Genomic DNA, 27529 nt, shown 5'->3' on the forward strand with positions numbered 1-27529 from the left:
TTTGTCTTGAAGCATGTGATGACTGTGAGGTTTTACAGAAATCACCCTCCCATCTTCTGGGATGTCCGCTGTGTGGAGAAGTGGGGTCCAGGGCCTCTCTGGGAACTGGTTCCCCAAGGGCAGCATGAGGAGGCACTGGCTGATGCCCTGAGCCCATGAGCTTGCAGGGGGAACGTGGCGAGGGCTGGCCACATCTGGACGGGCTAAGGACCAGGAGCCTGGGCAGATCTGCCCATTTTCTAGTTGGGGGAAGCACTGGCGCATGCTTCCTTTGCCTTTGCCCCTTGGCCTGCTGTCCCCAGTGTTCTCCAGCATCCTCAGGGCTCGCTGGGGCCAGCAGGGCAGGAGAGGAGTTGGGTCCTTGACCCTGCTCTCCTGCCTCCCCGGCCCCTGCTGCCTGCACACCCCGGGGCAGCTCTGTCTGTGGCTCCAGCTCCGTGCTGCCTCTGTCCTGCCCCTCAAGCCTGAGCCGGTCTCCAGCACCTGCACTCGCCCTTGGAAAGTGGCCATCTGTACCTCTGTTCCTCTGGCTTTGACCCCCTGCGTGCGCACACGGCACTGGGTCGAGGCGGTTCTCATCCTTGCTGTGCGGCTGTGGGTCCCGGGGCAGCTGGCGACCCCACCCAGCCTCCCTCCACTGATTTGCCGGTGTGTCAGCGTGACCTCCACCTTAAGGTAGCTGTGAGGACCACTTCTTGAGACTGCATCTGTGTGGATCTGAGGCTGAGGGGCAGCCAGTAACATATGGAGGGAAGGAGATGGACCCATGGGGCCCCCAGCATGCCCTGTGGACACTGCCCTTCCAGTGGGTGGCACTGGGAACCTTTGCCTCTTGCCCACCGTGGGTCCCTTGAAGCCCACCTGGGGTTCCATGATCGAGCAGGTGAGTGAGGCGTGCAGCATGGCGTGAGCTCAGACGCCCAGCCAGTCTGCCGCCGCCCAGTAGATGCTGCTCACTCTGCAAACTGCCCTGCAGCTGCCTAGAGCAGAGGAGCATCCGAACCATGAGACACTCAGAGACTGGCCTGGGACTCTGAGGACATCACTGGAAGAGCAGCAAAGTGTGATAAGTATGCCCTCCTTTGAAATCTTCATTTTTAAAAACTCTTTCTTTTTTTTTTTTTGAGATGGAGTCTCGCTCTGTCACCCAGGCTGGAGTGCAGTGGTGCGATCTCAGCTCACTGCAAGCTCCACCCCCTGGATTCACACCATTCTCCTGCCTCAGCCTCCCCAGTAGCTGGGACTACAGGCGCCGCCACCATGCCTGGCTAATTTTTTTTCGTACTTTTAGTAGAGACGGGGTTTCACCGTGTTAGCCAGAATGGTCTCGATCTCCTGACCTCGTGATCCGCCCGCCTCGGCCTCCCAAAGTGCTGGGATTACAGGTGTGAGCCACCGCGCCTGGCCAAAATCTCTTAAATTTACAAAATAAACTAATCGATGGCTTGTTAAAACAGCAATTCCCCTGCCATATTTAAATTCATTTTTATATCTTGACAAGCTATAGGATTTGAGAGTTGAGAACTGGTGCTGATAGAAAATCAGTCAAGGAAGGAAAAAACATCTCTTTTGTTGTTCAGTGACATAAACTGAGGGTGGGCGTGTTATTTCTGGGTTGGTTTGCCGCCTGGGGAGGCCGGGGACACAGGCAACTGGAAGTGGCACAGTGGCGCCTTGTGGCGGAGCTCGTGCAGGTCAGGCTGACTTGGCTCGCTCCCAGCAGTGTGCTCTTTCTGCCTGGAGCACGTATTGTTTTCGTGATCAGCAAAATACCAGCTCCTGTGGGTTCTTACCCGGCAGACAGCGCAGGGAATCTGCGTCCTGCCTGGGTGACTCTGTCCTACCAGTTCTTGGCTCTGCGTTCATTTTCTGGGGCTCCCATTAACAAAACACCACAGGTCAGGCAGGACTTTCTTTCTCTCAGTTCTGGAACTGGGAGTCTGAGATCAGGGGCCCAGCAGGGTTGGCCTCTGCTTGTGAATGGCCACCTTCTCTGTGTGTCCTCACGTGGTCTTTCCTCTGTGCCTGGTCACCCGTTGCCCTGCTCTGACCAGGCCCAGGCAGTGGACATCCATGTACCTGTCCATGCGAGCTGAACCAGCAGACACGGAAACGCGATCCTGTTGTTAAACTCTAAAGTGCTGGTTGGTAGCACTGGCAGAACAGTTTGTATGCCGCTGCAAATACGTGACTTTAATTATGCTGTTGGATATTTGCACCGTGGCAGCCACTTATAAAGGCTGGTCAGATACAATTGAGGCTCCATTCCAGGGGCAGTGGACACTGGCTTTGCAGTGACCAGGCCAGACCTGGTGCTCCTGCCTGGGAATGAGGGCTTCTTGGTAGACGCGGAAGGAGACTGGAGGCTGTGCTGGATGGCAGTGCTGGGGGAAGATCCCCGTGGGACGTGGCATTCATCGGAGGACAAAAGGAGAGCCGAAAAAATCCCAGGGTGCAGGCGGCTGGAGTCAGGCACTGCCTTTGTTCTCCAGCAGTGGGTGCTGATGAGCCGTGCAGGGTCCGCTGGCGGCAGTTACAGAAGGAGCGAAGTAAATGAACTCGGAAGAGATTTGGGAGGTGGGACTGTGAGGAGTCAGAGCAAGATGGGATGAGACATGAACTCTGATGTGCCTGTGTAGAGTGGACACCGCCAGGGCCCCCACGCTGGCTGTGCAGGCGGTGCCCAGGCCAGACCTTGCACCCATGCTGCCAGGGCTGAGACCTTGGAGACTTGGATTTAGAGCCAATGACTCCAAGTCCGCATACCAGGGTGAGGCAGAGGCTGTGCAGATTCGCATCTGTGGAAGATGCGCGGACGGAGAGCCCGTGGAAGCGGGCCGGGCTGAGGCCGTGAGCGTGCAGTGACAGGTGCTTGGCATGACATACCAAGGCGGGTGTGGGAGGGCTGCCTGTGATCATGAAAAACCTGAAACATCACAGTGAAACCCCGTCTCTACTAAAAAATAGAAAAAAACTAGCCGGGCGAGGCGGCGGGCGCCTGTAGTCCCAGCTACTCGGGAGGCTGAGGCAGGAGAATGGCGTGAACCCGGGAGGCGGCGCTTGCAGTGAGCCGAGATCCAGCCACTGCACTCCAGCCTGGGGGACAGAGCGAGACTCCGTCTCAAAAAAAAAGAAAGAAAGAAAAACCTGAAATATGAAAATGTGAAGAATAGGAGAGAACAGCAGTTCGCCACATCAGGGCCCGGCCAGCAGTCTGCACAGTGCACTGATGATTGAGAAGTTTTATGGAAGCTGGGAGAAAAAAGAGCCTACAGAGCAGTTTGTGTGATAGTATCTTGTTTTTGAAAGGGATGGTGATGATTGATGATAAGGTTTCTTTTTCCTTTTCCATGTTTTCTGATTAATCAGCAACAAACATTGCTATTTTTGAGTGTAGTGAAATATGAATAATACAAGCTTTACCCCATCTTCACCTTTTTTTTTTTTTTTTTTTTGAGACGGAGTCTCACCTCTGTCGCCAGGCTGGAGTGCAGTGGCGCGGTCTCGGCTCACTGCAACCTCCGCCTCCTGGGTTCAAGCGATCCTCCTGCTTCAGCCTCCCGAGTGGCTGGGATTTCAGGTGCCTGCCACTAGGCCCAGCTAATTTTTTGTATTTTTAGTAGAGATGGCGTTTCACCATGTTGGCCAGGCCGGTCTCGAACTCCTGACCTCGTGATTTGCCCACCTCAGCCTCCCAAAGTGCTGGGATTACAGGCTGGAGCCACCGCGTCCTCCCCCATCTTCACCATTTTAAGTGTACAGCTCGGTGGCATTAAGTACATTTCACCTTATTCTGCAGCCACCACCACTATCCATCTAGAGCTTTTCATCTTTCCAAGCTAAAACTCTATCCGCTAAACACCAACTCCCCAGCCCTGCCAGGCAGCCCCTGTCGCCACTGTTCTCCTTTCTGTCTCTGAGTTTGACAGCTTTAGGTAATTCATGTGAGTGGAATCATGCAGCGTTTGTTCTTTTGTGACTGGCGTATTTCACTTAGCATAAGGTCTAAGTTTCAACCATGTTGTAACTTGTCAGAAGGTCCTTTCTTTTAAGGGTAACATTCCATTGACCACATAAATACCGTTATTTTTATTCAAAGAAAGAAGTCCGCAAGCACCGACTTGGAACGAGCTGTGCATCTGGAGTTTTTCCGTGAGTTCGACATCAGTGGTCCCTGCTGACGCACGAGCAGTTCTCCCTGAGCCTGTCTGGGGCTCTCCTGCCCACCTTCCTCCACCACGAGTCATCTTGGCCTCTCCTGGGCAAAGGTGAGGGAGGAAGGCGAGGCCCTGTGGCTGCTGCGTGGGGTCAGGGGCTGCTGCCATGTGGGCTCTGTGGCCTCCCAGGGTGCTCGGTCCAACCCGTCTTCTCGTTGACCCACGTGGGGCCCGGGCATGACTGGACGCGCCCCCAGGCTTCTCCTGGCACTGTCTGGGTTCAGGCCGCGGAAAGGGCAGACTGTGGGACTCTGGGCTGGAGCCGCAGAACACGAGCAGCCCCTGTGGGACCGAGGCATGTCCTCAGGCAGCCTGGCCCCTCGGAACCACGTCAGCCCTGAGGTGCCTGAGTGGACACCGAGGGGAGGCCCCCCACACTGGCTCTGCAGGCAGTGCTGGGGCTGGACCCTGCACCCACCTGGCCAGGGCTGCCCTGCACTTCTCCTCTCTGAGGGGTGTGGAACGGGAAGCTGTAAATGTGGAGGGAAGTGGACGAGAGTTTCTGCTACACGTAGATTTCTAGTGAGGAACATGCAGCAGATCACTGCTGCAGTCGGGGGTGTTCCCTTCCGTGTCGGGGAGGTCCAGGTGGCTGGCAGTGCAGTGCGGCCCGTGCCTCTGTTCTCCCTGATTTCCAGTCAGTTCCTGAGAAAATGGGTGGCGTCTCCAGCCGCCATTGGGGATTGGCCTGCAGTTGTTTCCATTATCTGTGGAACTGGCCCAACACCCACTGTGGATGCCCGAGCCCGGAGACGGTACTGGACCCTGCATAGTCTCTGTTTTTCCAAACTTGCATACCAGTGATAAACTTTAATTTGTAAATTAGGCACGGTAAGAGATTACAACAGTAATGATAGAACAGTTGTCTAACAATATACTGTCATAAAAGTCGTGTAAATGTGGTCTCTCTCTCAGAATACGTTGTGGTACCGTGCTTACCCTTTGGTGCCCGCCGTGAGATGGCAGAGAGGTGAGCGGAGCAGGCATTGTGATGCAGCCTTAGGCTGCCACTGACCTTGACCAGCAGCCTGGCGATACCGCCCCAGTCCCGTGCTGGCGACCCAGCCGGCTACTACGTTCTCCCCCGCGGGTCGCACATGCAGCGTGGACACGCTGGACAAGGGGATGGTTCATGGCCCAGGCTGGGGGAGCAGGACGGCCTGAGAGTTTATCACCCTACTCAGAACACCGCACAGTTTAAAACTTACAGATTGTTTGTGAATGGAGTTTTCCATTGAATATTTGTGGAGTGCAGTTGACCTCGGGTAATTGAAATCACAGAAAGTGAAACAGATTCAGGGTTGGCTACGGCATTTCTCCTTCCAGCTCTGTCAGCTTTTGCCTGGTGTAATGGGAAGGAAGGCTTTTGGCCGGTGCGTTCACATTTAGGATTGTTCTGGCTCCTTGGGGAGCTGACCCCTTCCTTCTCCCTCTCTGATGAGTTCCTTGCTCTGAGGCTGGCTGTCGCTGGTGCTGACATAGCCGCCCAGCTTCCTTTTGGCCAGCGCTTGCCTGGTTCACCTTTTTCCCCTTTTGCTTTCAACTTACCTACCTGTATCAGTATATTTGAAGTAAGTTTCTTGTAGATGCAATATAGTTGGGTTAGGATTTTATTTATCTATTCTGACAACCTCTTCTAATTGGTGTTTTTAGATTATTATGATAATATAATTATCAATGTGTTTTGATTCAGGTCTACCATTTTATTATCTGACTTCTGTTAGATCACTATCTTTATCATTGCTTTATTTCCTTTTAGGTTTTTAAAAACATTTTGTAGTCTGTTTTAATTTATTCTAAATTATCTATATGTTATCTATTTTGTTTTGGATAGCTTTTTTTAAAGAGTATTTTAATTTTTTTTTCTTTTTAAAGAGACAGGATTTCACTGTGTTGCCCAGGCAGCCTTTGAAATCCTGGGCTCAAGTGATCCTCTCTCCTCAGCCTTCCAGTAGCTGGGACTGCAGTGCCTGGCTGCACTGCTCTCGTCAGTAGTCGCTCTAAGGATTTCAAAGTCCATGCTTATTAACATTTCACATTCTGCTTAGGATCTGAAAAGTCTGCTTTTCACTACTTCCAGTGGGACATAGAAATCTTACCCCATCCAGGTTTACCCTCTTCCTTTTATGTTACAGTTGTCTTGTTTATATGATTTGTACAATTATATACCTAGAAATGGTTTATAATTTACATGTGACGTATTTGTGTAATTTACACTTACGTACACTGGAAGGCCCATCAGACAGGACGTTGATTTTCGCTTTTGACCGCCAAGCACTTTGGAAGAGCTATGGGGTCGTTGTGTGTCCCGCGCCCTGGCTGCTCACCCTGCCTGCTGCCTCTGCTTCGTGGTTCCGCCTCCCTTCCTGTCAGCCTGAGCCGCTGGCCTGGCTGGCGTGTTCTCTGTTTTCCTCCTCTGCCCACGTCCCGGCTTCACCTGCCTTCTGGAAGACGCATTCCCGCCTTGAGGGAGGATCCCGAGTTGGCACCTCCCCGCTGTAGGCTTAGGCGCATTGTGCCCGCCCTCCGGCCTGCCTGGTGCCCGGGAGAAGTCCACGGCCCTCCCACTGTTGCTCTGCGCTCTGCCGTGTCACGTTTCTCCTGCTGTTTTCAAGATCCGTTTTCCTTTATCTTTAGTTTTCAGCCGTTTGACCGTGATGTGTCTGGGTGTGGATTTCTTGAGTTTGTCTTGTTTGGGATCCATAGAGCTTCTTGAATCTGTAGGCAAAAGACTTTCTCCAAATTCAGGGTGTTTTCTGTCATTTTTTTCAGCTGGTTTTCATCACTGCTTGCTTTCCCCTTTTCCTTTGCCACTCATGACACAGATGTTAGACCTTTTCTCTTGTCCCGAAGGTCCACCAAATTTTTTCAGTCTTTTTTCTCTCTGGTATTCAGATGAGAAAACTTACATTGCTCCATCTTCAAGTTCACCGAATCTTTCTCGATTTTTTTTTTTTTTAACATTTCAGTAGTGTGTCTTTTAGTTTTGAAATTTCCATTTGGTTCTTCTTTATATCTTGCTTTTGTTTGCCTGTTGCTGATTTCCATTTTTTCATTCAGTTTGGGAGTGTTACGATCGTTAGAGCCTTTCACGGCACAGTAGTTGCTTTAAAGTCGGGTGGATAATGGCAACACCCGTGTTATTTTGGGATCTGTTGACTGTCTTTTCCTGTAGGAGCGTAGACGTTCCCCGTTTGTTGTGTGCTGGGTAATATGGACTGTAAGTGGATGGCTGGATGTTACGATGTGAGATCTGGGTCTTGTTAAAAGCCTAGGAGGATGTTGAGATTTTGATTTTAGTAAGCAAACACCCTGAGGAGACTCGGGCTGTGGTTCTGACTTGCCTTCAGCGGGTGGCAGCTCCGTGTCGATTCTGGCTTCACAGCCCCCTGCACTGCCACTCGGACCTGTCCCTTGTGTGCCGCAGGTGGCCGTCTGGCTGTGGTCTCGGGGTTTGGGGTGTGAAGAGAATCAGATCCACACTCCTGCAGCTTGAGGATGGGCTTGAAGCTGGTGAGCAGTTTTGTCGGCTGGCTCTTCCGAGCTGCTTCCTCTCCACACGGCCACTGGGGCTTCCTGGGTCCCTGGAGCTTCCCTTCTCCACCCTCAGCCAGTGCACTGGGACCAGCTGCCTGTCCTGCTGTGCGCCTCCACGCCTGTCCCCGTGCTGGAGGAGGGATTTGGGGCTCCTTCTGTTCAGTGTCTCCTCCAGGCCACCTGCAGCTTTCCTTCATAGAATGCCACTCAGCTGCCCCGGTCCTATCCCGGGGCAGAGCTGCTCCTGAGTACCCTTGAGACTGAAACAGAATCGGCAGAAGGCAGATTGCCCCCTCTCCCTGAACCTGGCACTGAAGGTGTGTTTAGACGGTGTCTGCCTTCATTTCCGTACCTGTGCTCCAGCTGTGCTGTGGCACTTTCCGTCCCTGGCGGCAGCCCCTACTCGTTGTAATCTCAGCCTGTCTGTGCAGCTAGACAGCTGGTGTTGGGTGGCAGGAGCTGGGCTTTTCCATGTCAGGCCCTGGTGTGTTTAGAGGCACCACCTGGGAGGTGGCTGCATTCGGGGGGGTCTGCTGGGCGGATGTGGTGTTGGAGAGGCGCTGCCGCTCCAGCACTGGGAGGGGGTTGTCAGACCCTCCAGAGAGTCCTCAGCACCAGCAACTCAGGACGGCAGCCCCCGCGGTGGGGAGGGTGGCGGGAACCACGTCCCCAACACTGTGACCCTCCTGGAGGCCAGGAGAGCCTGTTCTCAGTGAGTGCGAAAGGAGAAGCCGCACAGGGCCTCCCAGCCCGCTGGCCCCCGTGCCCTGAGAGACACACGACTCCCAAGAACTGATCATGCCCGCGGCAGGATCCCCAGTGCCCTCAGGAGAGCGGGAAGGGGTTAGAGGCCTGGGTACCCCACCTCGAAGCTTGTCGGCTGCCCCCTCCTCCTCCTCCTCACAGTACAGGGGTCCTTGTGTGTTGTTCCAGCCCAGGATGGCAGCCCAGGTGACTCTGGAGGACGCGCTGTCCAACGTGGACCTCCTGGAGGAGCTGCCCCTGCCCGACCAGCAGCCCTGCATCGAGCCCCCGCCATCCTCGCTGCTCTACCAGGTGGGTGCCCAGCAGCTGCGGGGCGTACGGCCTGTGCTCCAACCCCACGTGACGGTTTTTCTCTTCCTTTCTTTCAGCCAAATTTCAACACTAACTTTGAAGACAGAAATGCATTTGTTACTGGCATCGCAAGATACATCGAGCAAGCCACCGTCCACTCTAGCATGGTAATGTTGCTGTGCGTCTTCGTTTCTCTCTGCAGGGAAGGGCGCGTTTGAAGGGCAGATGGATACTTTTTGGTATTATCCCAATAGACTATGCAGTAAGGAAAAAGAGTAGAAAATGAATGAAATGCCTTATATTTTTAGGATCGTCTTTGTTTTTCTTAGTGTAAAACAATACACGCTCTTTCTGAAAATTCAGTGTCTCTGGCCCAGAGAAAACCTCTGTCAGCGTTTCGAGGGCACCCCTGCACTGTTAATGCTCTTTCCCTCTCCAGATCTGCACCCACTTACACCGGGAATGCGCCCATGTGAGATTCAGATTTATAAATGAACTGCATTGTTGTTATAGTTCTGCTTTTTTTTTTTTTTGGAGACGGAGTCTCGCTCTGTCGCCCAGGCTGGAGTGCAGTGGCACGATCTCAGCTCACTGCAAGCTCCGCCTCCCGGGTTCACACCATTCTCCTGCCTCAGCCTCCCGAGTAGCTGGGACTACAGGTGCCCGCCACTTCGCCCGGCTAGTTTTTTGTAGTTTTTAGTAGAGATGGGGTTTCACCATGTTAGCCAGGATGGTCTCGATCTCCTGACCTCGTGATCTGCCCATCTTGGCCTCCCAAAGTGCTGGGATTACAGGCTTGAGCCACTGTGCCCGGCCTGCTTTTTTTTTTTTTTTTTTTAGAGAAAGAGTCTTGCGCTGCCACCCAGGCTGGAGTGCAGTGGCGCGATCTTGGTTCACCGAAACCTCTGCCTCCCAGGTTCAAGCAGTTCTTGTGCCTCAGCCTCCCGAGTAGCTGGAACTACTGGCGCCCACCACTACACCCAGCTAATTTTTGTATTTTTAGTAGAGACGGGGTTTCACCATGTTGGCCGGGCTGGTCTCGAACTCCTGACCTCAGGTGATCTGCCCACCTCAGCCTCCCAAAGTGCTGGGATCATAGGCATGAGCCACCACACCCACCTAGTTCTGTATTTTAATGATCTCATGAACATTTTTTCTTTTCTTTTTTTTTTTTTTTTTGAGACAGGGTCTGACTCAGGTTGCCCAGGCTAGAGTGCAGTGACATGATTAGGGCTCACTGCAGCCTCAACCTCCCGGGCTCAAGCAATATTTCCACCTCAGCCTCCTGAGTAGCTGGGACTACAGTCACACACCACCACGCCCAGCTACCTTTTTGTATTTTTTGTAAAAGCAAGTCTCACTGTGTTGCCTAGGCTGGTCTCGAATTCCTGGACTCAAGGAATCTGCCCACCCAGCCTCCCAAAGTACTGGGATTACAGGCCTGAGACGCTGCGCCTGGACAAGAATATTTTCATGCCATGAAAATGTGCTGGAGAAAGCAATCCTTAATGGCTATGTAAACCATTTCGTAAATGTCTACAGTTCAACTATTTTTGCACATTTACTTCATTTCCTCTTTTATGTCATATAATAAAAAAAAAAAAAAATGCTGTAGGCCGGGTGCAGTGGCTCACACCTGTAATCCCAGCATTTTGGGAGGCCAAAGTGGGCAGATCACCTAAGGTCAGGAGTTCGAGACCAGCCTGGCCAACATGGTGAAACCCTGTCTCTACTGGAAAAAAAAATACAAAAACTAACTGGGCATGGTGGTGCACGCCTGTAATCCCAGCTACTCGGGAGGCTGAGGCAAAAGAATTGCTTGAACCCAGGAGGTGGAGGTTGCAGTGAGCTGAGATCACGTCACTGCACTCCAGCCTGGGTGACAGAGCGAGACTCGTCTCAAAAAAAAAAAGCTGTGATGAACATCTCTCTAATGTGATGAACATCTCTCTAAATACAGGCTAGATTTAAGAGCATGTATTTGATTTTTACCAAAGGAAATGATGTTAAAGAGTAGAAAGCAAAAGCAGTTTTATAGCAGTGATGACAGTCCTCTTCCCATGGACTCTCCACCTAGATTTTAAGTGCTGTGGGCACTTAAATCCTAACTATTCCTCCTGCACACCTGGGGCAGCCCTGCCTCTAGTCCTCTCTGGGACTGGGAGACCCTGCGAGCCGGTGAGGAGGGAGGCCATGGGGATCCTGTGTGTGCTCACACTGGGCAGGGCGTCTGCCCGGAGCCCTTCCTCTGTGCTCCCGACTGCAGGTCTCATGGCCAGCGATTGTTTCGGGCTGGACGGAGCCAAGGTGTAATGCCTGTGGCACGCCCCAGAGATGCCTGCGTGTCACTGATACCCTCTCGCCTGCAGAAGCCCTGCGGTGTTTTGGGTGGTCATTGTGGCCCCCAGCACCGCACCTCAGCATTACCAGCTTCTCGGCAGCTGTCTCTTGGCACACAGGCCACAGTGCTTAGGATAGTTCATGGTGCTTTGTCTAGATTTTAGCAACTGGCATCTGCTTTTCATGCTAGTTCCCCCTCCTGCCTTTGATTTGCCCTGTGTTCCGTTGCAGAACGAGATGCTGGAGGAGGGCCAAGAATATGCTGTCATGCTGTACACCTGGAGGAGCTGCTCCCGGGCCATCCCGCAGGTGCCCCGCTCGCCTGTCTCTTCCCTCCCCACACCCTGCCAGGCCCCACCCCGCCCCGCCCCTGCAATGCCTGGCCACTCTCCTCCCGGGTCTCACCCCACAGCAGGGCGGGATCACCAGCTCTAGCTGCCCAGCGGCTGCTTCTGGCTGGATCCAAGCCTCTTATGTCATCCTTGTTTCTTTATTCCAGGTGAAATGTAACGAGCAGCCTAACAGAGTGGAAATTTACGAGAAAACCGTGGAGGTTCTGGAGCCTGAGGTCACAAAACTGATGAATTTTATGTACTTCCAGGTAAAATGGCAAAATCCCTATCTTGGGGGTGTAACACCGAGGGGTGGGTTGCTGACACCTTCCTACCCATCGCCGTCAATGTGAACACCCTGAACAGAGTGCCTGCAAATTAAAGCAACAGGTTTCTTTTTTTTTTTTTTTTTTGAGACGGAGTCTCGCTCTGTCGCCCAGGCTGGAGTACAGTGGCCGGATCTCAGCTCACTGCAAGCTCCGCCTCCCGGGTTTATGCCATTCTCCTGCCTCAGCCTCCCGAGTAGCTGGGACTACAGGCGCCCGCCACCTCGCCCGGCTAGTTTTTTGTATTTTTTAGTAGAGACGGGGTTTCACCGTGTTAGCCAGGATGGTCTCGATCTCCTGACCTTGTGATCCTCCCGTCTCGGCCTCCCAAAGTGCTGGGATTACAGGCTTGAGCCACCGCGCCCGGCCAGCAACCGGTTTCTGAGACAAAAGGGACCAAGCCTTTGACAGTCTAAAGTTTCTCACGCCCTTTCGGAATCAACGCTCCTTTTGTGGTTCTCACAATTCTCAGTGATTTCGTGTTTCCTTCACGGAGCCTGCTTTCTGTCAGTTTCAAGTGCAATGCTTTGACTTTCTGCCAGTTTGTACTTTCTTTTTTGAGACAGAGTCTTGCTCTGTCACCCAGGCTGGAGTACAATGGTGCAATCTTTGCTCACTGCAACCACCGCCTCCCAGGTTCAAGTGATTCTCCTGCCTCAGCCTCCCGAGTAGCTAGGATTACAGGCGCCCGCCACCATGCCTGGCTAGTTTTTGTATTTTTAGTGGAGACAGGGTTTCACCATGTTGGCCAGGCTGGTCTTGAACTCCTGACCTCAGGTGATCCACCCATCTTGGCCTCCCAAAGTGCTGAGATTACAGGCGTGAGCCACCGCACCTGGCCAGTTTGTACTTTTGATTCATCTGGTCTTTCAGGTATTTTCTTGCTGTCAGCCTCACCCTGACTGTCCATTCCTGGTGGTCCTCGCCCTGGCCTTGATTAGGCAAGAAGCAGCCACATGAAAGGGGCCTGCTGCTTTTTAAAGAAGTATTTTGGAAACATCCAGATTTTCTCTGATGTCCATTAGCAGAGGGAGGAGATGGAACTAACTAGGAGATTAATTTTCATTTTACCTTGAAAGTTACCAAGAGGAAAAAAATCTCTCCCACTTTTCACTTCTGAAAGTTAGAACGTCTGAACTTTGCAGACGTTTTCTTGGATCATTTTGCTCAGTAATTTTGCTGGAATAATCAGGAAGATGTTGTTACTTTAGTGACGTAGTTGGTAAAGTGCAAAATGAGTAACGATGTTGCAGAGCAGGCCGTGGGAGCTGCTTTCAGGAGGGGGTCTGGCTGCCCACATTGTAAACACCTGGGCCCGAAGCCGCGCGGGGCAGATCTTTTCTCATCAAGGAGCAGTGACTGCAGGTGCTTGAAGCAGGGACATGGACTTGGCCCCTCACTGACCTGCAGCTTTCTGCCCCCCGCTTCCTCTGCACAGAGAAACGCCATTGAGCGTTTCTGCGGGGAGGTGAGGCGCCTGTGCCACGCCGAGAGGAGGAAGGACTTTGTGTCTGAAGCCTACCTGATCACACTGGGCAAGTTCATCAACATGTTCGCTGTGCTGGACGAGCTGAAGAACATGAAGTGCAGTGTGAAGAACGACCACTCAGCATACAAGAGGTGAGCACCGGCCTCGTGCGCCGCGGGCCTTCCCGAGAGCACGCAGCTCAGTGGCCCGCCTTGTGTGTAGCAGGTGTGTGTCTTTGTGTGCTGAAGTCGTCACTTCTGGCAGGCAGCAGCTACTTCTCAGTGTCAGGGCTGTGGGAGCACCTGCTCTGGGGGATAAAGTGAGGCGAGCCAGCAGGTAAGTGCATATCGTGGCTTTGCAAAGCTAGAGCAGACTCTTAGTGCCCTGGCTGTCCTCAGATGTCACAGAGGACCTTCGCGCCCCTGGGAAGATAGATGTGCACAAGCTGTAGGCCTAGCTCACAGAGCACAGGCATCTGGCTCAGGGAGCATCTTGGCAAGGGGGCAGGTGGCCTCTGCAGCCCACTTTGGGCATTGGGGCTGCAGTCCTCGGTGCCAGTCTCTCGCTGGTGGGGGTCCCCGGCACCTGAGCACCATCCAGCAACGTGCAGACGTAGCCCATGCACAGTCACAGGGTGTCTTGGGGTCACACTGCGCTTGCAGGTCCTCTCCCCGGCGGTTTTCTTTTTGGATATAGAGAGCTTCTGGAGAAGCTAGCCTCTGGAGAGACCGGCAGGAGGGGTGGAAGAGGCGGGCATGGCCCGGCGTGTGCTTCCGGAGGATTGTGGGGTGGTGGGCGGCAGACAGGCGTTCGGGGACACACGGCGCTGTCTCCTGATGCTCAGCTTCGTTTGTGCTCGGTGCTTTTGAAGACATGTTTTGCTGGAATGAGATGCTAATTTCAGTTTCCTCTGGTAAGTAAGGCATCTTAGCTCTAAAATTAAATTCGAAGAGACCTTACTTTGCATCTGAATACGCTCTAGTTATGTTGCATTTTAAATCATACAACTGTTGTTATGTCTTTATAAAAAGAAAAATCCCCACTTGGGACAAAATGAGGCAGCAGTAGGAGTCGAGCTAGGTCAGGCAGAATTTAAGCCTCATTCACGTGAACTAAGGCAGTGTTCTGTTTATCACTAAAATCGTCAGCTCTGCACAGAAGCCTAGATCTTCAGAACTAGAGAAGGGTCTCCGGAGTGGGCCTGTGAGCCCCTCTTGGGGCGGACGTCTGAATGGTCCCTGTTTGATGACAGCATCCGTGGGATTCCAGCATCGAGGCTCACTGGTCGCAGTGGCCTCCTGGTCCCAGCCGCACAACCCAGTCGCTGTGTGATTTTGAGCAGCCTTCTCAGCCGCCACCGTTTTGGCTTTGTCAGGGAAATGGGGAGGTGGCCAGCATCAGTGGTTTTCAATATTTAAAAGTATTTAAAAGTTGTGGGGTTTTTTTTTTCCTTTTAGCACTAGCACCTTTATTCTAAAGCCTAGTCTGTAAAACAGTTTACAGGTGGGGCTGCTGTGTGCAAAGCTGGGGGAAGGAGGGTTTCCCCTCCAGCAGCCCCGTCCCCAGTGTCTTCACCACCTCCACGTTCCCCTGAGCACCAGAGAGTGGGCCTGGGCCAGCTCCGTAGCTCTTCCTGCTGCCTCTTCTTCTGACCTCTGTCTGGGACCCCTGTTGGTTCACCCTCCCAGACCATCACCCCCACCCCTCCCAAGACGCCCGCCACACACACACGCACCTAGCTCTTTTGGCACCTGCTGGTAGCTACTAGTATAACCTCCTCTAAGTGCCAATGCCAAGATAACTCGTGTGGTTATGGTGAGGCTTGAGGAAAATAGAAAACAGTATCCTTGACTGTTTCCTTAGTCTCCTCACCTGCCGCCTCAGCAACTACTCAAATCAATAAAGCAAACGTGGCCAGGTGCGATGGCTCACACCTGTAATCTCAGCACCTTGAGAGGCTGAGGCAGAAGGATCACTTGAGCCCAGGAATTTGAGACCAGCCTGGGTAACATAGCAAGACCCCATCTCTTAAAAAAAAAAAAAAAGACAAAAGCAAAAAAAACTAGCTGGGTGTGGTGGCGTGAACCTGTGGTCCTAGCTACTGGGGAGGCTGAGGCTGGAGAATCACTTGAGCCCAGGAGGTCGAGGCTGCAGTGAGCTGTGATTGTACCACTATACTCCAGCCTGGGTGACAGAGTGAGACCCTTTGTCTATTTAAAAAAAAAAAAAAAAAAGGAAACATGTTTTTGTTGTTGTTGTTTGTTTGTTTTGAGGCAGAGTCTCACTGGCCCAGGCTGGAGTGCGGTGGCACAATCTCGGCTCACTGCAACCTCTGCCTCTCCTGGATTCAAGCAGTTCTCCCGCCTCAGCCTCCCGAGTAGTTGGGATTACAGGCATGAGCCACCACACCTGGCTAATTTTTGTATTTTTAGTAGAGATGGGGTTTCACCATGTTGGCCAGGCTGGTGTTGAACTCCTGACCTCAAGTGATCCACCTGCCTCTGCCTCTCAAAATGCTGGGATTACAGGCATGAGCCACCATGTCCCGCCGGGAAACATGTTTAAAAAGCCAAGGAATGTTACTGTATCAGTAACATTAGGTTTACAATATTAGGTTTAACTGTATGCAATTGTTTAAAACCCAGTGAAGTAACAGTGGCTTTGAAAAGATTGCAGTTTATTTCTCTGTCTCCTGGAAAGTCCTGAATGAGGTGGTCTGCAGCTGATTGCAGGCTCTCCGGCGTTCAGGACTCGAGGCTCCTGTTGGCCTGCTGCTCTGCTTCAGGTGTTGCCTCCTGGTTCTAGATGGTTGCTGAAGCTCCAGCTGTCATTTCTGCATTCCAGTCAGCAGGCAGAAAGGAGGAAAGACGGGCTCCATGCTCCCTTATGAGTAAACTTTGGAGTGCCTGTCAGTGTCTTGCATTATATCTCATGGCCCCAGTCCTTGGTCACGTGACCACGGCTAGCTGCAGGGTAGGTGAGGCACACGGAACGTGTGAGGCTCCCTGGAACGTGTGTTCCACGGAAATGTGGGGTTCGTTCCTAAGGAGGAAGGGGAGGAAGTGAATGTTGGGGTAGGTTATCAGTCTTTGCCATGGTGACTTTTAAAGCTAAACCCCTGAGGCTCTGGGTTGCACAGACCTATCCTTGTGTGGGCCGTTTCCACTGAACTTTCTTGGGGGACAGACCTAGATGATGGGAATCCTCACACCCCACCTTCACCCTGCTCTGCCAGACCTCGCGGGCTCAGCATGTCCTGGCGGTATTGTATGTCGGGTGTAGCTACAAATTGGTGGCAGGCCAGGGCTCTGTCTCAGGACTTCGGGTACCAGTGGTCCCTGAGGTGGCCTGGGGAGCTGTGGTCCAGAGGGTTCCCGGCAGAGAACCTCAGCAGTGCTGGCCATCTTCATGGCAGGGCTTGTGGGAGTCACGGAGATGGCAGTGGCCCTTCTTAGACTTGGGGTCCAGCCAGCCCTGTGCCCCCCTAGATGAGGTGGGCGTCCACCAGTGAAGGGCAGAGACCAGTGTGCAGGGACCCTGCAGGAAGCCCATCGGCTGTGACCAGCAGGGTGGAGAGCTGTCCCCAGCTGTGCAAGACACGTCTAAGTTGGCAGAAGACTGACCTGGAGGGCAGGGCCGGAGACGCCTGAAAAGGCTGAAATCATCGCCGGCGTCTGAGGTTGACCCACATTTCTGCAGATGACTGTAGAGGAAGGGGATCCCACTCGAACCAGGCTTTTTTTTTTTTTATTTTTTTACGTGGCACATTGGTGCATTTTTGGGATGAACTCTTCTTGTTTTCAAAGGGCTGCTCAGTTTTTACGTAAAATGGCAGATCCACAGTCCATCCAGGAATCGCAGAATCTGTCCATGTTCCTGGCCAATCACAACAAGATCACACAGGTGAGGCTGGTGTTCGCACACTCGGGCGGATGGGCCGAGCCGCTGCCGAGCGCCAGGCCCGTGCGTGAGTCTCTTGCTCTGTATTTCAGTCTCTGCAGCAGCAGCTCGAAGTGATTTCTGGCTACGAAGAGCTCCTGGCAGACATCGTGAATCTGTGTGTGGATTACTACGAGAACAGGATGTATTTGACGCCCAGTGAGAAACACATGCTTCTCAAAGTACGTGTGTGGGGACGCCAGCCTGTGGCACTGCCGAGGGACAGCCTTACTCTTGTCAATAGGCTGTGCTTTTCTAGAATCCTTTTGACAGCTGTGTCTTACTTGCACGGTGTCTTGTGTGTGAACAGCGTTCTGCCCTTGCACACAGCCTGCACAACAGGCTCTCAACACACCCCATGAGTGTCACACACTGACCTTGGGAGAAGGTGCTGGCCAGGATGTCTGGGTCAAGGATTCTCTCAGCATTGAGCTGCTTTTTGTTTTATTTTTGAGGCAGGGTGTTGCTCTTGCCCAGGCTGGAGTGCAGTGGCATGATGACAGCTCACTGTAGCCTCAACCTCCTGGGCTCAAGTGATCCTCCCACCTTGGCCTCCAAAGTAGCTGGGACTACAGGTGTGCACCACCACGTCTGGCTAATCTTTAAATTTTTTGTAGAGGGAGAAAATTGCCATGTTGTACAGGCTATCTCAAACTCCTGGGCTCAAGTGACCCTCCTGCCTCAGCCTCCCAAAGCTCTGTGAATACAAGCTTGAGCCACTGTGCCCAGCCTTTTTTTTTTTTTTTTCTTGAGACAGGGTCTTGCTCTGTCACCCAGGCTGGAGTGCAGTGGTGTGGACACAGCTCACTGTAGCCTCGACCTCCTTGGCTCAAGTGATCTTTCTGCCTCAGGCTCCTGAGTAACTGGGGCCACAGGCACTTGCACCAATACCCAGCTAAGTTTTTGAATTTTTGTAGATATGAGAGCTCACTTTGCTGCCCAGGCTGGCCTTGAACTCCTGGGCTCAAGCCATCTTCTTGGCTTGTCCCCCCGCAAAGTGCTGGGATTACAGGCCTAAGCCACCACACCCAGCCTTTAAGCTGCTTTGTGACAGAAGTTATCCAAGCTTCTACTTGTCAAGCATGTGATTCCTGGGACTCTGATACCTTGTGTCACCATAATTAAAGTAGCCTTTTGTTGGTTCACCATATTCTTTATTATTCTGTTCAAATGAGGAAGGTTTCCATCTGCGTTTCTCACGGGAAAGATGGTCGGCAGTTCCACTCTTCCTTTGCTCTGCTCTCCACCTCTGCCGGGTGGCCTTGGGGGACCCTTTACTGGGTGTCCCACCAGCCCAGCCCCCAGCCTCCTCCTGAGTAGGAGAGCACTGGGAGGCACGCAGGGCTGAAGGAGCACTGTCCATGGAGTGCTTTGTGACAGCAGAGACTTTGGGTCTGCACCAGCTGGTGTGGGAGCCGTGGCCGCCAGGTCCTGTGGAGCACTGGAGTGTGCAGGTGGCTAGTCCACATTAAGAATTTTTAGTTTGTGACCAGGCACGGTGGCTCATGCCTGTAATCCTAGCACTTTGGGAGTTGAGGTGGGTGGATCACTTGAGATCAAGAGTTCTACACCAGCCTGACCAACATGGTGAAACCCCATCTCTACTAAAAATACAAAAACCATTAGCCAGGCGTGGTGGTCGTGCACGCCTGTAGTCCCAGCTACTTGGGAGGTTGAGGCAGGAGAATCACTTGAACCTGGGAGGCAGAGGTTGCAGTAAGCTGAGATGGTACCACTGCACTCTGGCCTGGGGGACAGAGGGGGACTCTGTCTAAAAAAAAAAAAAAAAAAAAAAAGTTTGCATACGCCGAAACGTAACTGGTTACATGTGACTGCATATTGGGCATTACTTTTAATGGCAGAAAAACCGCAATTACTTTTACACCAACCTAATAGCCCTAGAATAGCCCTACTGCTTGTGTGAGTTTAGGGTAGAGGATTTGTTTTTCCCGCTTTTAGCAACTGACTGGAAGCCCAGCCCCGCTTTGTAGCAGTTTCACTGAGGATAAAATGATGCATTTCAAGCACCAGACAAGCAGCCTAAATATAGATCTTTATGATATATTTCAAATTGTGCCTTTGAAATCGTCAGCTGTAACAGTGTAAGTCCTTACGGGTAATTACATTTGCAGTTGTGAGCTTTATTGCATCATTCATTTTGTGGCTTTTCAGGTCATGGGATTTGGTCTGTACCTGATGGATGGGAGTGTCAGTAACATCTATAAGTTAGATGCCAAGAAAAGAATAAACTTATCCAAAATTGACAAGTACTTCAAGGTGAGTTACATGGTTTTAGATCAATGTTTTTATTGATTTGCATGTAGTTTGAATTTTGGGGAAGTGAGCCCCTGTGTGACCATGATCTATATCAGGAAATGCTGGGGCTGGGTGGAGTCTGGGCCACGCATGTTCTCCTGTCTGCAGAGGCAACCGCGCTTTCTCTTTCCTTCTGCCCGGTGCTGGTTTTGCCTGGGTGGAGCTTTATACAGATGGAATTGTGCTATTTTACTCTTCTGTGTCCGGCTGCTGTCACCAGCGTCTTGTTTGTTAGGTGCATCCTGGAGGAAGCCCATAGCTATAGCTATAGCTTTCGGTTGTGGTGTAGTTTTCTATCTTATGACCACACCGTAACTTACCCGTTCCGATGTTGGTGGGCTCTCGGACGTTCCCGGGTTTTGGTGAGTCCAAACGGTGCAGCTCTGGTCGACTCTCCTCTGTTGGGTGCATACCCAGGAGAGGGACCGGAGGTCACAGGGCGTATCTGTTTTCAGTGTTAGTAGTTATCTGTGGCCTGATGACTTTCCAGCATAGCTGTCCTGATCTGCATTCCCATCAGCAGTGAGAGAACGCTCTGGGGGTGCCACATCCTTGTCAGTACTTAGCACTGTCTTTTTTGGGGTTGGGGGACATCCTGAGGATGCGTACATCATTGGGATTGTAATGGCTAGTGTTTCATTGTAGTTTAGTTCATGTTTCCCTAATGGCTTTCCATGTTCTTAGCGCGTTCCCTTTGTGATGTGCCACTTCAAGTCTTTGCTCTTTTTTCCCTATTGATTTATAGTTATTTATATATTCTGGATACACGTCCTTTGTTGGGCACAAGTGAGTATTTTTGTTTGTTTTGTTTTGTTTTTGAGACAGGCTCTTGCTCTGTCATCCAGGATGGAGTGTAGCAGGCCTTGGTGATTCCTCCCACCTCAGCCTCTCAAGTAGCTGGGACTGCAGGCGCTTGCCATCACACCTGGCTAGTTTTTAAACTTTCAGTAGCAATGAGGGCTCCCTATGTTGCCCAGGCTGGTCTCGAACTCCTGGCCTCAAGCAGTCCTCCAGCCCTAGCCTCTCAAAGTGCCAAGATTACGGGCCTGAGCCACTGCACCTGGCCTTACGTTTTAATGTACATGTATTCTCCCCTAAGAGGCTTACCCTTTCACTTTTTCCCAGCTTTATTGAGGTGTAATTGACAAATAAAAATTGTATATGTTTATGGTGTACAGTGTGATGTTTTGATACACATACACATTGTGAAATGATGAATTCAAGCTAATTAACATGTCCATCACCTCACACGCCATTTTTTTGTTTTGTGATGAGAACACTTAAGATCTACTCTTTTAGCATATTTTAAGGATTCAATGCGTTGTTATTAAGCATAGCTCCCGTGCCACAGGTGAGGTCTTCAACACTTACCGATGCTGCGGAACTGAAACTTTATACGCTGTGACCAATATATTCCCTTCCTCCCCCGCCTCCAGTAGCCTTTTCGCGTTCTCGACGGTGTCATTTGCTGAACAGAAGTTCATAATTTTAGTGTAGTCCCATATGAGTCTTTTCATTAATGTCCACCTAAATCAGTCTTTGTAGCCATCCAGCTCACGGGACGTTTCTGCTGTGTTAGCTTCTAGAAGCATCCTGTGTCCTTTTTCATGTAGACCTAATCCCCCCGGAACTGACTTCTGCGCATGGTAGGAGGTAGGGATTTCACGTCCTTGGATCTGTCTCAGTATGGCTCCCCAGTTGGGCCTGCCTGTGTATTGCAAAGCCCATTGTTCTGCAGTGCTGCTCCTCAGGTCATGAGGCTGTCTGTGGCTCTGTCCGGGTTCTCTGTCCTGTCCGCAAGCCTCCGTCCCTGCTCCAGGGCCACACTGCCTTAATTGCTGTAGCTTTCTAACAGGACTCCTAATCTGGAAGGGTGTGTCTTCCAGTTTTGTCCTTCAAGATAGTCTCAGATACCATCCCTTCACCTTTGGAAATGCATTTTAGAATTGGTTTCCTGATTTACACACACTATCCCCACAAAGCCATTTTTATTCTTATGGAATATTGACTGGGATTGATTATAGATCCGTTTTGAGAGAACGGACATTTAAAACATTTGAAGCCTTCCTAGGCACAAACATGATCTATTTCTCTATTTATTGAGAACTTTTTCTAGAATTTTTGGGGTAGTACTTTTTTTTTTTTTTTTTGAGACGGAGTCTCGCTCTGTTGCCCAGGCTGGAGTGCAGTGGCGTGAACTCGGCTCACTGCAACCTCCACCTCCCGAGTTCACGCCATTCTCCTGCCTCAGCCTCCTGAGTAGCTGGGACTACAGGTGCCCGCCACCATGCCCGGCTAATATTTTTCTGTATTTTTTAGTAGGGATGGGGTTTCACCGTGTTAGCCAGGATGGTCTTGATCTCCTGACCTCATGATCCGCCCGCCTCGGCCTCCCGAAGTGCTGGGATTCCAGGCATGAGCCACCGCGCCCGGCCTGGGGTAGTACTTTTGTTTAGAGGTCTTGCATATTTTTTGTTAGATTCACTCATGCATATTTTTTTTGGATGCTATTGCAAAGTATTTCTCTTTAAGTTTTTGTATTCTAATTGTTGCTAGTATATAGAAATGCAGTTGCCTGGGCACGGTGGCTCATGCCTGTAATCCCAGCACTTTGGGAGGCCGAGGCAGGTGGATCACGAAGTCAAGATATCAAGACCATCCTGGCCAAGATGGTGAAACCCTGTCTCTACTAAAAATACAAAAAAAATCAGCTGTGTGTGGTGGCGCTCGCCTATAGTCCCAGCTTCTCAGGAGGCTGAAGCAGGAGAATTACTTGAATCCTGGAGGTGGAGGTTGCAGTGACCCGAGATGATGCCACTGCACTGCAGCCTGGCGACAGAGTGAGACTCTGTCTCAAAAAAAAAATAAATAAATAAATAAATAAATACAGTTGTTTTTTTTTTTTAATGACTGTGGATCTAGCAATTTCGTAGGTTAATTTTAACATTTGAATAGTTTTTATAGATGTTGGTTTTTAAATTGTATTTTGTTTCTCTCAAAGCAAATGTAGACGTTGCTTAGAGTTTTTTTGTAGTGAATCATTTGCAGAGGTAGCATTCAAGCCGAAGTAATTATTAGCATTAGTCAGTTTCCTTGTGCTTATGTATTTGGTGACTAAACATACATAATGACCCTATTTTTTTTGTTCTTTGAATACAGCAGCTCCAGGTGGTTCCGCTATTTGGGGACATGCAAATAGAACTGGCAAGATACATCAAGACCAGCGCCCACTACGAGGAAAATAAATCTCGGTAGGAGGAGAGAAAAGCTGCCTGGTTTGAGCTTTCTGCAGTGTCCTCATTGTGCGGTTTTCTTCAGACATCGTGCTTATTTGTCTAGAGATAACACTGTTAGCATTCTCAGCCTGGAACTGAATGTCCAGTATTGTTGCCTTTGCCACAGGTGGCTAGTTACATTTAAGTTTATTGAAAAATACAATTGAAATTTTAATTTCCTTATGACAGTCACATTTGAAATGTTCAATAGTTAGTAGCTACTGTGCTGGACAGCACAGATACAGAACATTTTCATCATCCTAGGGTTTCCTGTTGGACCGTGCTGGGGGATAGTCTTTACTTTTAAAAAGGTTGTCTTAAAAAAAAAAAAGAGGGTGGGGTACGGTGGTTCACGCCTATAATCCCAGCACTTTGGGAGGCCGAGGTGGATGGATCTCTTGAACTCAGGAGTTTGAGACCAGCCTGGGCAACAAGTGAGACCTCGTCTTTATGGAAAAATACAAGAATTAGCCAGGCATGGTGGCACAGGCTTGTAGTCCCAGTTACTTGGGAGGCTGAGGTGGGAGGATCACTTGAGTAGTCTGGGAGGTGGAGGTTGCAGTGAGCCGAGATTGCACCACTGCAGTCCAGCCTGGGCAACAGAGCAAGACCCTGCCTCAGAGAAAAAAAGAAGAAACTGACAGTGTGTCGGCTGTGACATCTGCAGACAATGTGGCCCTAGATCCTAAACTGTGTATCATCTTACTCTGGAGAACTATAAAGATCCTCAGCACAGTTCCAGATGCTGGCAGACACTCCTCCCCACTGCAGACTCTGCAGAGCCATCAGAGTCTCAGGGGAGGCTTTCACTGACTTGCCAAGCACTGCCCGTAGCCAACCCGCGGTCACCATTCAGCCATGATTTTGACAAATGAAGTTGCAGCTCAGTCTCAGGGGCAAGAAACCTTTTCAGTAAAGGACAGACAGCAAATACTTTAGGCTTTACAGGCCACAGGTGGTCTCCATCAGATAATTATTCTGTGTTGTTTTTTTAACAACCCTTTAAAAATGTAAAAGCCATCTGGCTCCGGCGCCAAACCAGGCATCCTGAGCTGCCCCAGTGCCGCGACCTGCCGGCACCGCTGCAGGTAACGCAGGTGCCTTCTTTCCACACAGATGGACGTGCACATCCTCCGGCAGCAGCCCTCAGTACAACATCTGCGAGCAGATGATCCAGATCCGCGAGGACCACATGCGCTTCATTTCGGAGCTGGCGCGCTACAGCAACAGCGAGGTGGGCCCGCGACCGGAGCCACATGGGCACCCGAGGGTCGCCTGTGTGCGTTTGCACCCAGATCTGAGGTTTAATCGCTTTGAAAAACAGTTTACTACCAGATACAATCATATGTCACATAATGACAGGGACAGGTTCTGACATGTGTCATTAGGCAGTTTCGTCACTGTGGGAACGTCCTCGTGTTCTCGTGCTAGCCTGGATGGTACAGCCTGCAGCACACCTGGGCTGCAGGGCACAGCCAGTGGCTCCTGGGCCCCACACCCATGGAGCACGCTGCTATGCTGAAGACTTTGGGTAGTTGTAACACAGTGGTGCGTATTTGTGTATCTAAATCGATCTAAACATAGAAAAGGTACAGTGAAAAGATGGTGTTATAATCTTATGGGACCACCATTCTGTATGCTGTCATTGATCAAATGTGGTGCATGACTGTACTTCAAAAGCACCTATTATAATAGACAAGGCAGTGAAATTAGTGTTGTCTCTGTTGAGCTGTACAAAAAGCATCTTTTTTTTTTTTTTTTCAGAAAAACATAGGGATCCCAAGAGAAAGAACAGAGACCAGATAGTTAATTGATTAAATGGCATTTCCTAGTCTAGTACTGTGATTCCAGCAGCTCGAAAGATGGTTGGAGAAGGGAGGACACTGGGAAAAGACAGGGTGATTCTGACCCGGGGCCCCTTTAAGTCTAGAAAGAAAGAAGTCCTGAGGCCAGAGGTGAGCAGGAGCCTCTGGGTGGCTGTCAGGAGACATCCCAGGGGCACTGGGTCCATGTGTCCAGGAGGTGGGCCTGGAGTTGGGCGCAGAGGACACGTGCTTTCTCTTGAGTTCCTTCCAGCTTTTCAGCTGGGTTTGCCACATCGGCATTTTGGTCACTCCCATTCTCCTCACCCAGGTTTGCTCTGAGCCAGCGCTGCTGGCATGTCTGTGCTGCAGATTGCCGGCAGGGACTGCGGGGTTTCAGGGCATACACCCAGGCTGCTTTGCAGGACTGGTTAGTCCCTCAAGGGCCTCAGGAGGACCATTAACCTTAGTGGGGACAACTCTGGGGATGTTGGCCCCACCCACTGCAGGATGATGAGCACCCCTGTCCCCCACCCACCATGGTTACCAGTCATCATGTAACCAAACTGACTGACAAAGAGCCCAGTAGTCCAGGTATCTTGGGGTACCTGCTTCTTCTAACACACACCACTGGCAAGTGTTTGGGCATGTTAGACAAGGAGGCTGTTCTGGGTGAGTCAGTGAGTGGTGAGCAAGTGGGAAGCCTAGGACATTACTGTGCACTGCTGTGGCCTTTATGAACACTGTGTGCTTAGGCTGTGCTAAAGTTTTTTTTTTTTTTTTGGAGATGGAGTCTTGCTCTGTTGCCCAGGCTGGAGTGCAGTGGCGCGATCTCGGCTCACTGCAAGCTCTGCCTCCCAGGTTCACGCCATTCTCCTGCCTCAGCCTCCCGAGTAGCTGGGCCTACAGGCGCCCGCCACCACGCCCGGCTACTTTTTGTATTTGTAGTAGAGACGGGGTGTCACCGTGTTGGCCAGGATGGTCTCCATCTCCTGACCTCGTGATCCACCCACCTCGGCCTCCCAAAGTGCTGGGATTACAGGCGTGAGCCATGGTGCCCAGCCTGTGCTAAATTTTTAAAAAGGCTTTTTTTTTCTTTAATAATGAATTAGCCTTAGCTTACTGTAACTTTTTTACTTTATAAACTTTTTACTTTTAAAAAGAGCTTTTTGGCTTTTGTAATAACACTTTGCTTAAAACACAAACACATTGTATACCTGTGCAAAAATATTTTCTTTCTTTATATCCTTATTCTATAAATAATTTTTCTACTAAGAAGTTTTTGTTTTTTCCCTTTTGAGCTTTTTCGTTAAAAACGAAGACCTAAATACACACAGTAGCCTACTCAGGGTCAGGATCATCAAGACGCCACTAGGCAGTAGGAATTTTTCCACCGCACTATAATTTTACGGGACCACCATCACGTATGTGGTCTTGTTGACTGGAGCATCCTTAGGTGGCATCTGAGTGTAATTGGTTCTTTGGCATTGTCTAAGGTAACAAATCAGTTTTTTTCTGAGTACAGTTTTTTTGTTTTTTTTTTTTTTTTGGTGAGATGAGGGTCTTGCTCTGTCACTCAGGCTGGAGTGCAGTGGCACCATCTCAGCTCACTGCAAGCTCTGCCTCCTGGGTTCATGCCATTCTCCTGCCTCAGCCTCCTGAGTAGCTGGGACTGCAAGCGCCTGCCACCTCGCCCGGCTAATTTTTTTTTTTTTTTTTGTATTTTTTTAGTAGAGAGGGGGTTTCACTGTGTTAGTCAGGATGGTCTTGATCTCCTGACCTCGTGATCCACCCATCCCATCTCAGCCTCCCAAAGTGCTGGGATTACAGGCGTGAGCCACCGCACCCAGCCTCTGAGTACAATTTTAAGGTGATTCCACTTTAGGTTTGTTGATTTTCTTTTTTCTGAAAGCTGAACATCCTGGTGAATGATGCCAGTGTAATTTGATTTATGTCATTATTAATTATTATATGTCATTATTATTAATCTCGTTGTTTTGTTTGTTTGTTTGTTTTTTTGAGACGGAGTCTCTCTCTGTTGCCCGGGCTGCAGTGCAATGTTGTGATCTTGGCTCATTGCAACTTCCACCTCCCGGATTCAAGCGATTCTCCTGCCTCAGCCTCCCAAGTAGCTGGGACTCCAGGTGTGCGCCACCACACTTAGCTAATTTTTGTATTTTTAGTAGAGATGGGATTTCACCATGTTGGCCAGGATGGTCACCATCTCTTGACCTTGTGATTCGCCCACCTCAGCCTCCCAGAATGCTGGGATTACAGGCATGAGCCACCATGCCCAGCCATGATCTAGTCTTTTTTTTTTTTTTTTTTTTGAGACGGAGTCTCGCTCTGTCGCCCAGGCTGGAGTGCAGTGGCCGGATCTCAGCTCACTGCAAGCTCCGCCTCCCGGGTTCCCGCCATTCTCCGGCCTCAGCCTCCCGAGTAGCTGGGACTACAGGCGCCCGCCACCTCGCCCGGCTAGTTTTTTGTATTTCTTAATAGAGACGGGGTTTCACCGTGTTAGCCAGGATGGTCTCGATCTCCTGACCTCGTGATCCGCCCGTCTCGGCCTCCCAAAGTGCTGGGATTACAGGCTTGAGCCACCGCGCCCGGCCTTCATGATCTAGTCTTAAAAGAGCAATGCCAGCACTACTAATTACAGTGACTAGAAATTGCTTTAGGATTTGTTTTGCAGGTGATTTTGCCCTTGAGCTTCTGAGAGGATTTTTTTTTTTTTTTTGAGATGGAGTTTCGCTCTTGTTGCCCAGGCTGGAGTGCAATGGTGTGATCTCGGCTCACTGCAATCTCTGCCTCCTGGGTTCCAGCAGTTCTCCTGCCTCAGCCTCCAGAGTAGCTGAGATTACAGGCATGCGCCACCACGCCCAGCTAATTTTTTGTATTTTTAGTAGAGGTGGGGTTTCACT

General features: G+C 50.8%; 1 protein-coding gene across 10 annotated transcripts in view; it reads left to right on the top strand.

Moving 5' to 3' along the window:
• The window catches only part of CYFIP1 (cytoplasmic FMR1 interacting protein 1), a 112124-nt gene that overhangs the window by 23405 nt on the left and 61190 nt on the right, over positions 1–27529 (top strand). For 4 of the 10 annotated variants that reach the window (XM_025390779.1, XM_025390786.1, XM_025390776.1 and 1 more), the window contains exons 2-11: positions 8688–8810; positions 8888–8977; positions 11382–11459; positions 11650–11751; positions 13247–13428; positions 17083–17179; positions 17269–17397; positions 19388–19492; positions 22691–22782; positions 23923–24040. In XM_025390779.1, the coding sequence (XP_025246564.1) occupies positions 8694–8810; positions 8888–8977; positions 11382–11459; positions 11650–11751; positions 13247–13428; positions 17083–17179; positions 17269–17397; positions 19388–19492; positions 22691–22782; positions 23923–24040 (1110 nt within the window). In that variant the 5' untranslated portion in view covers positions 8688–8693. Of the gene's footprint in view, positions 1–7953; positions 8072–8660; positions 8811–8887; positions 8978–11381; positions 11460–11649; positions 11752–13246; positions 13429–17082; positions 17180–17268; positions 17398–19387; positions 19493–22690; positions 22783–23922; positions 24041–27529 lie in introns of all 10 variants that reach the window. The other 6 variants (XM_025390778.1, XM_025390777.1, XM_025390780.1 and 3 more) reach the window with 6 other exon arrangements.

Source organism: Theropithecus gelada, chromosome 7a (assembly GCF_003255815.1).
Source record: "Theropithecus gelada isolate Dixy chromosome 7a, Tgel_1.0, whole genome shotgun sequence".
Lineage (NCBI taxonomy): Eukaryota > Metazoa > Chordata > Mammalia > Primates > Cercopithecidae > Theropithecus > Theropithecus gelada.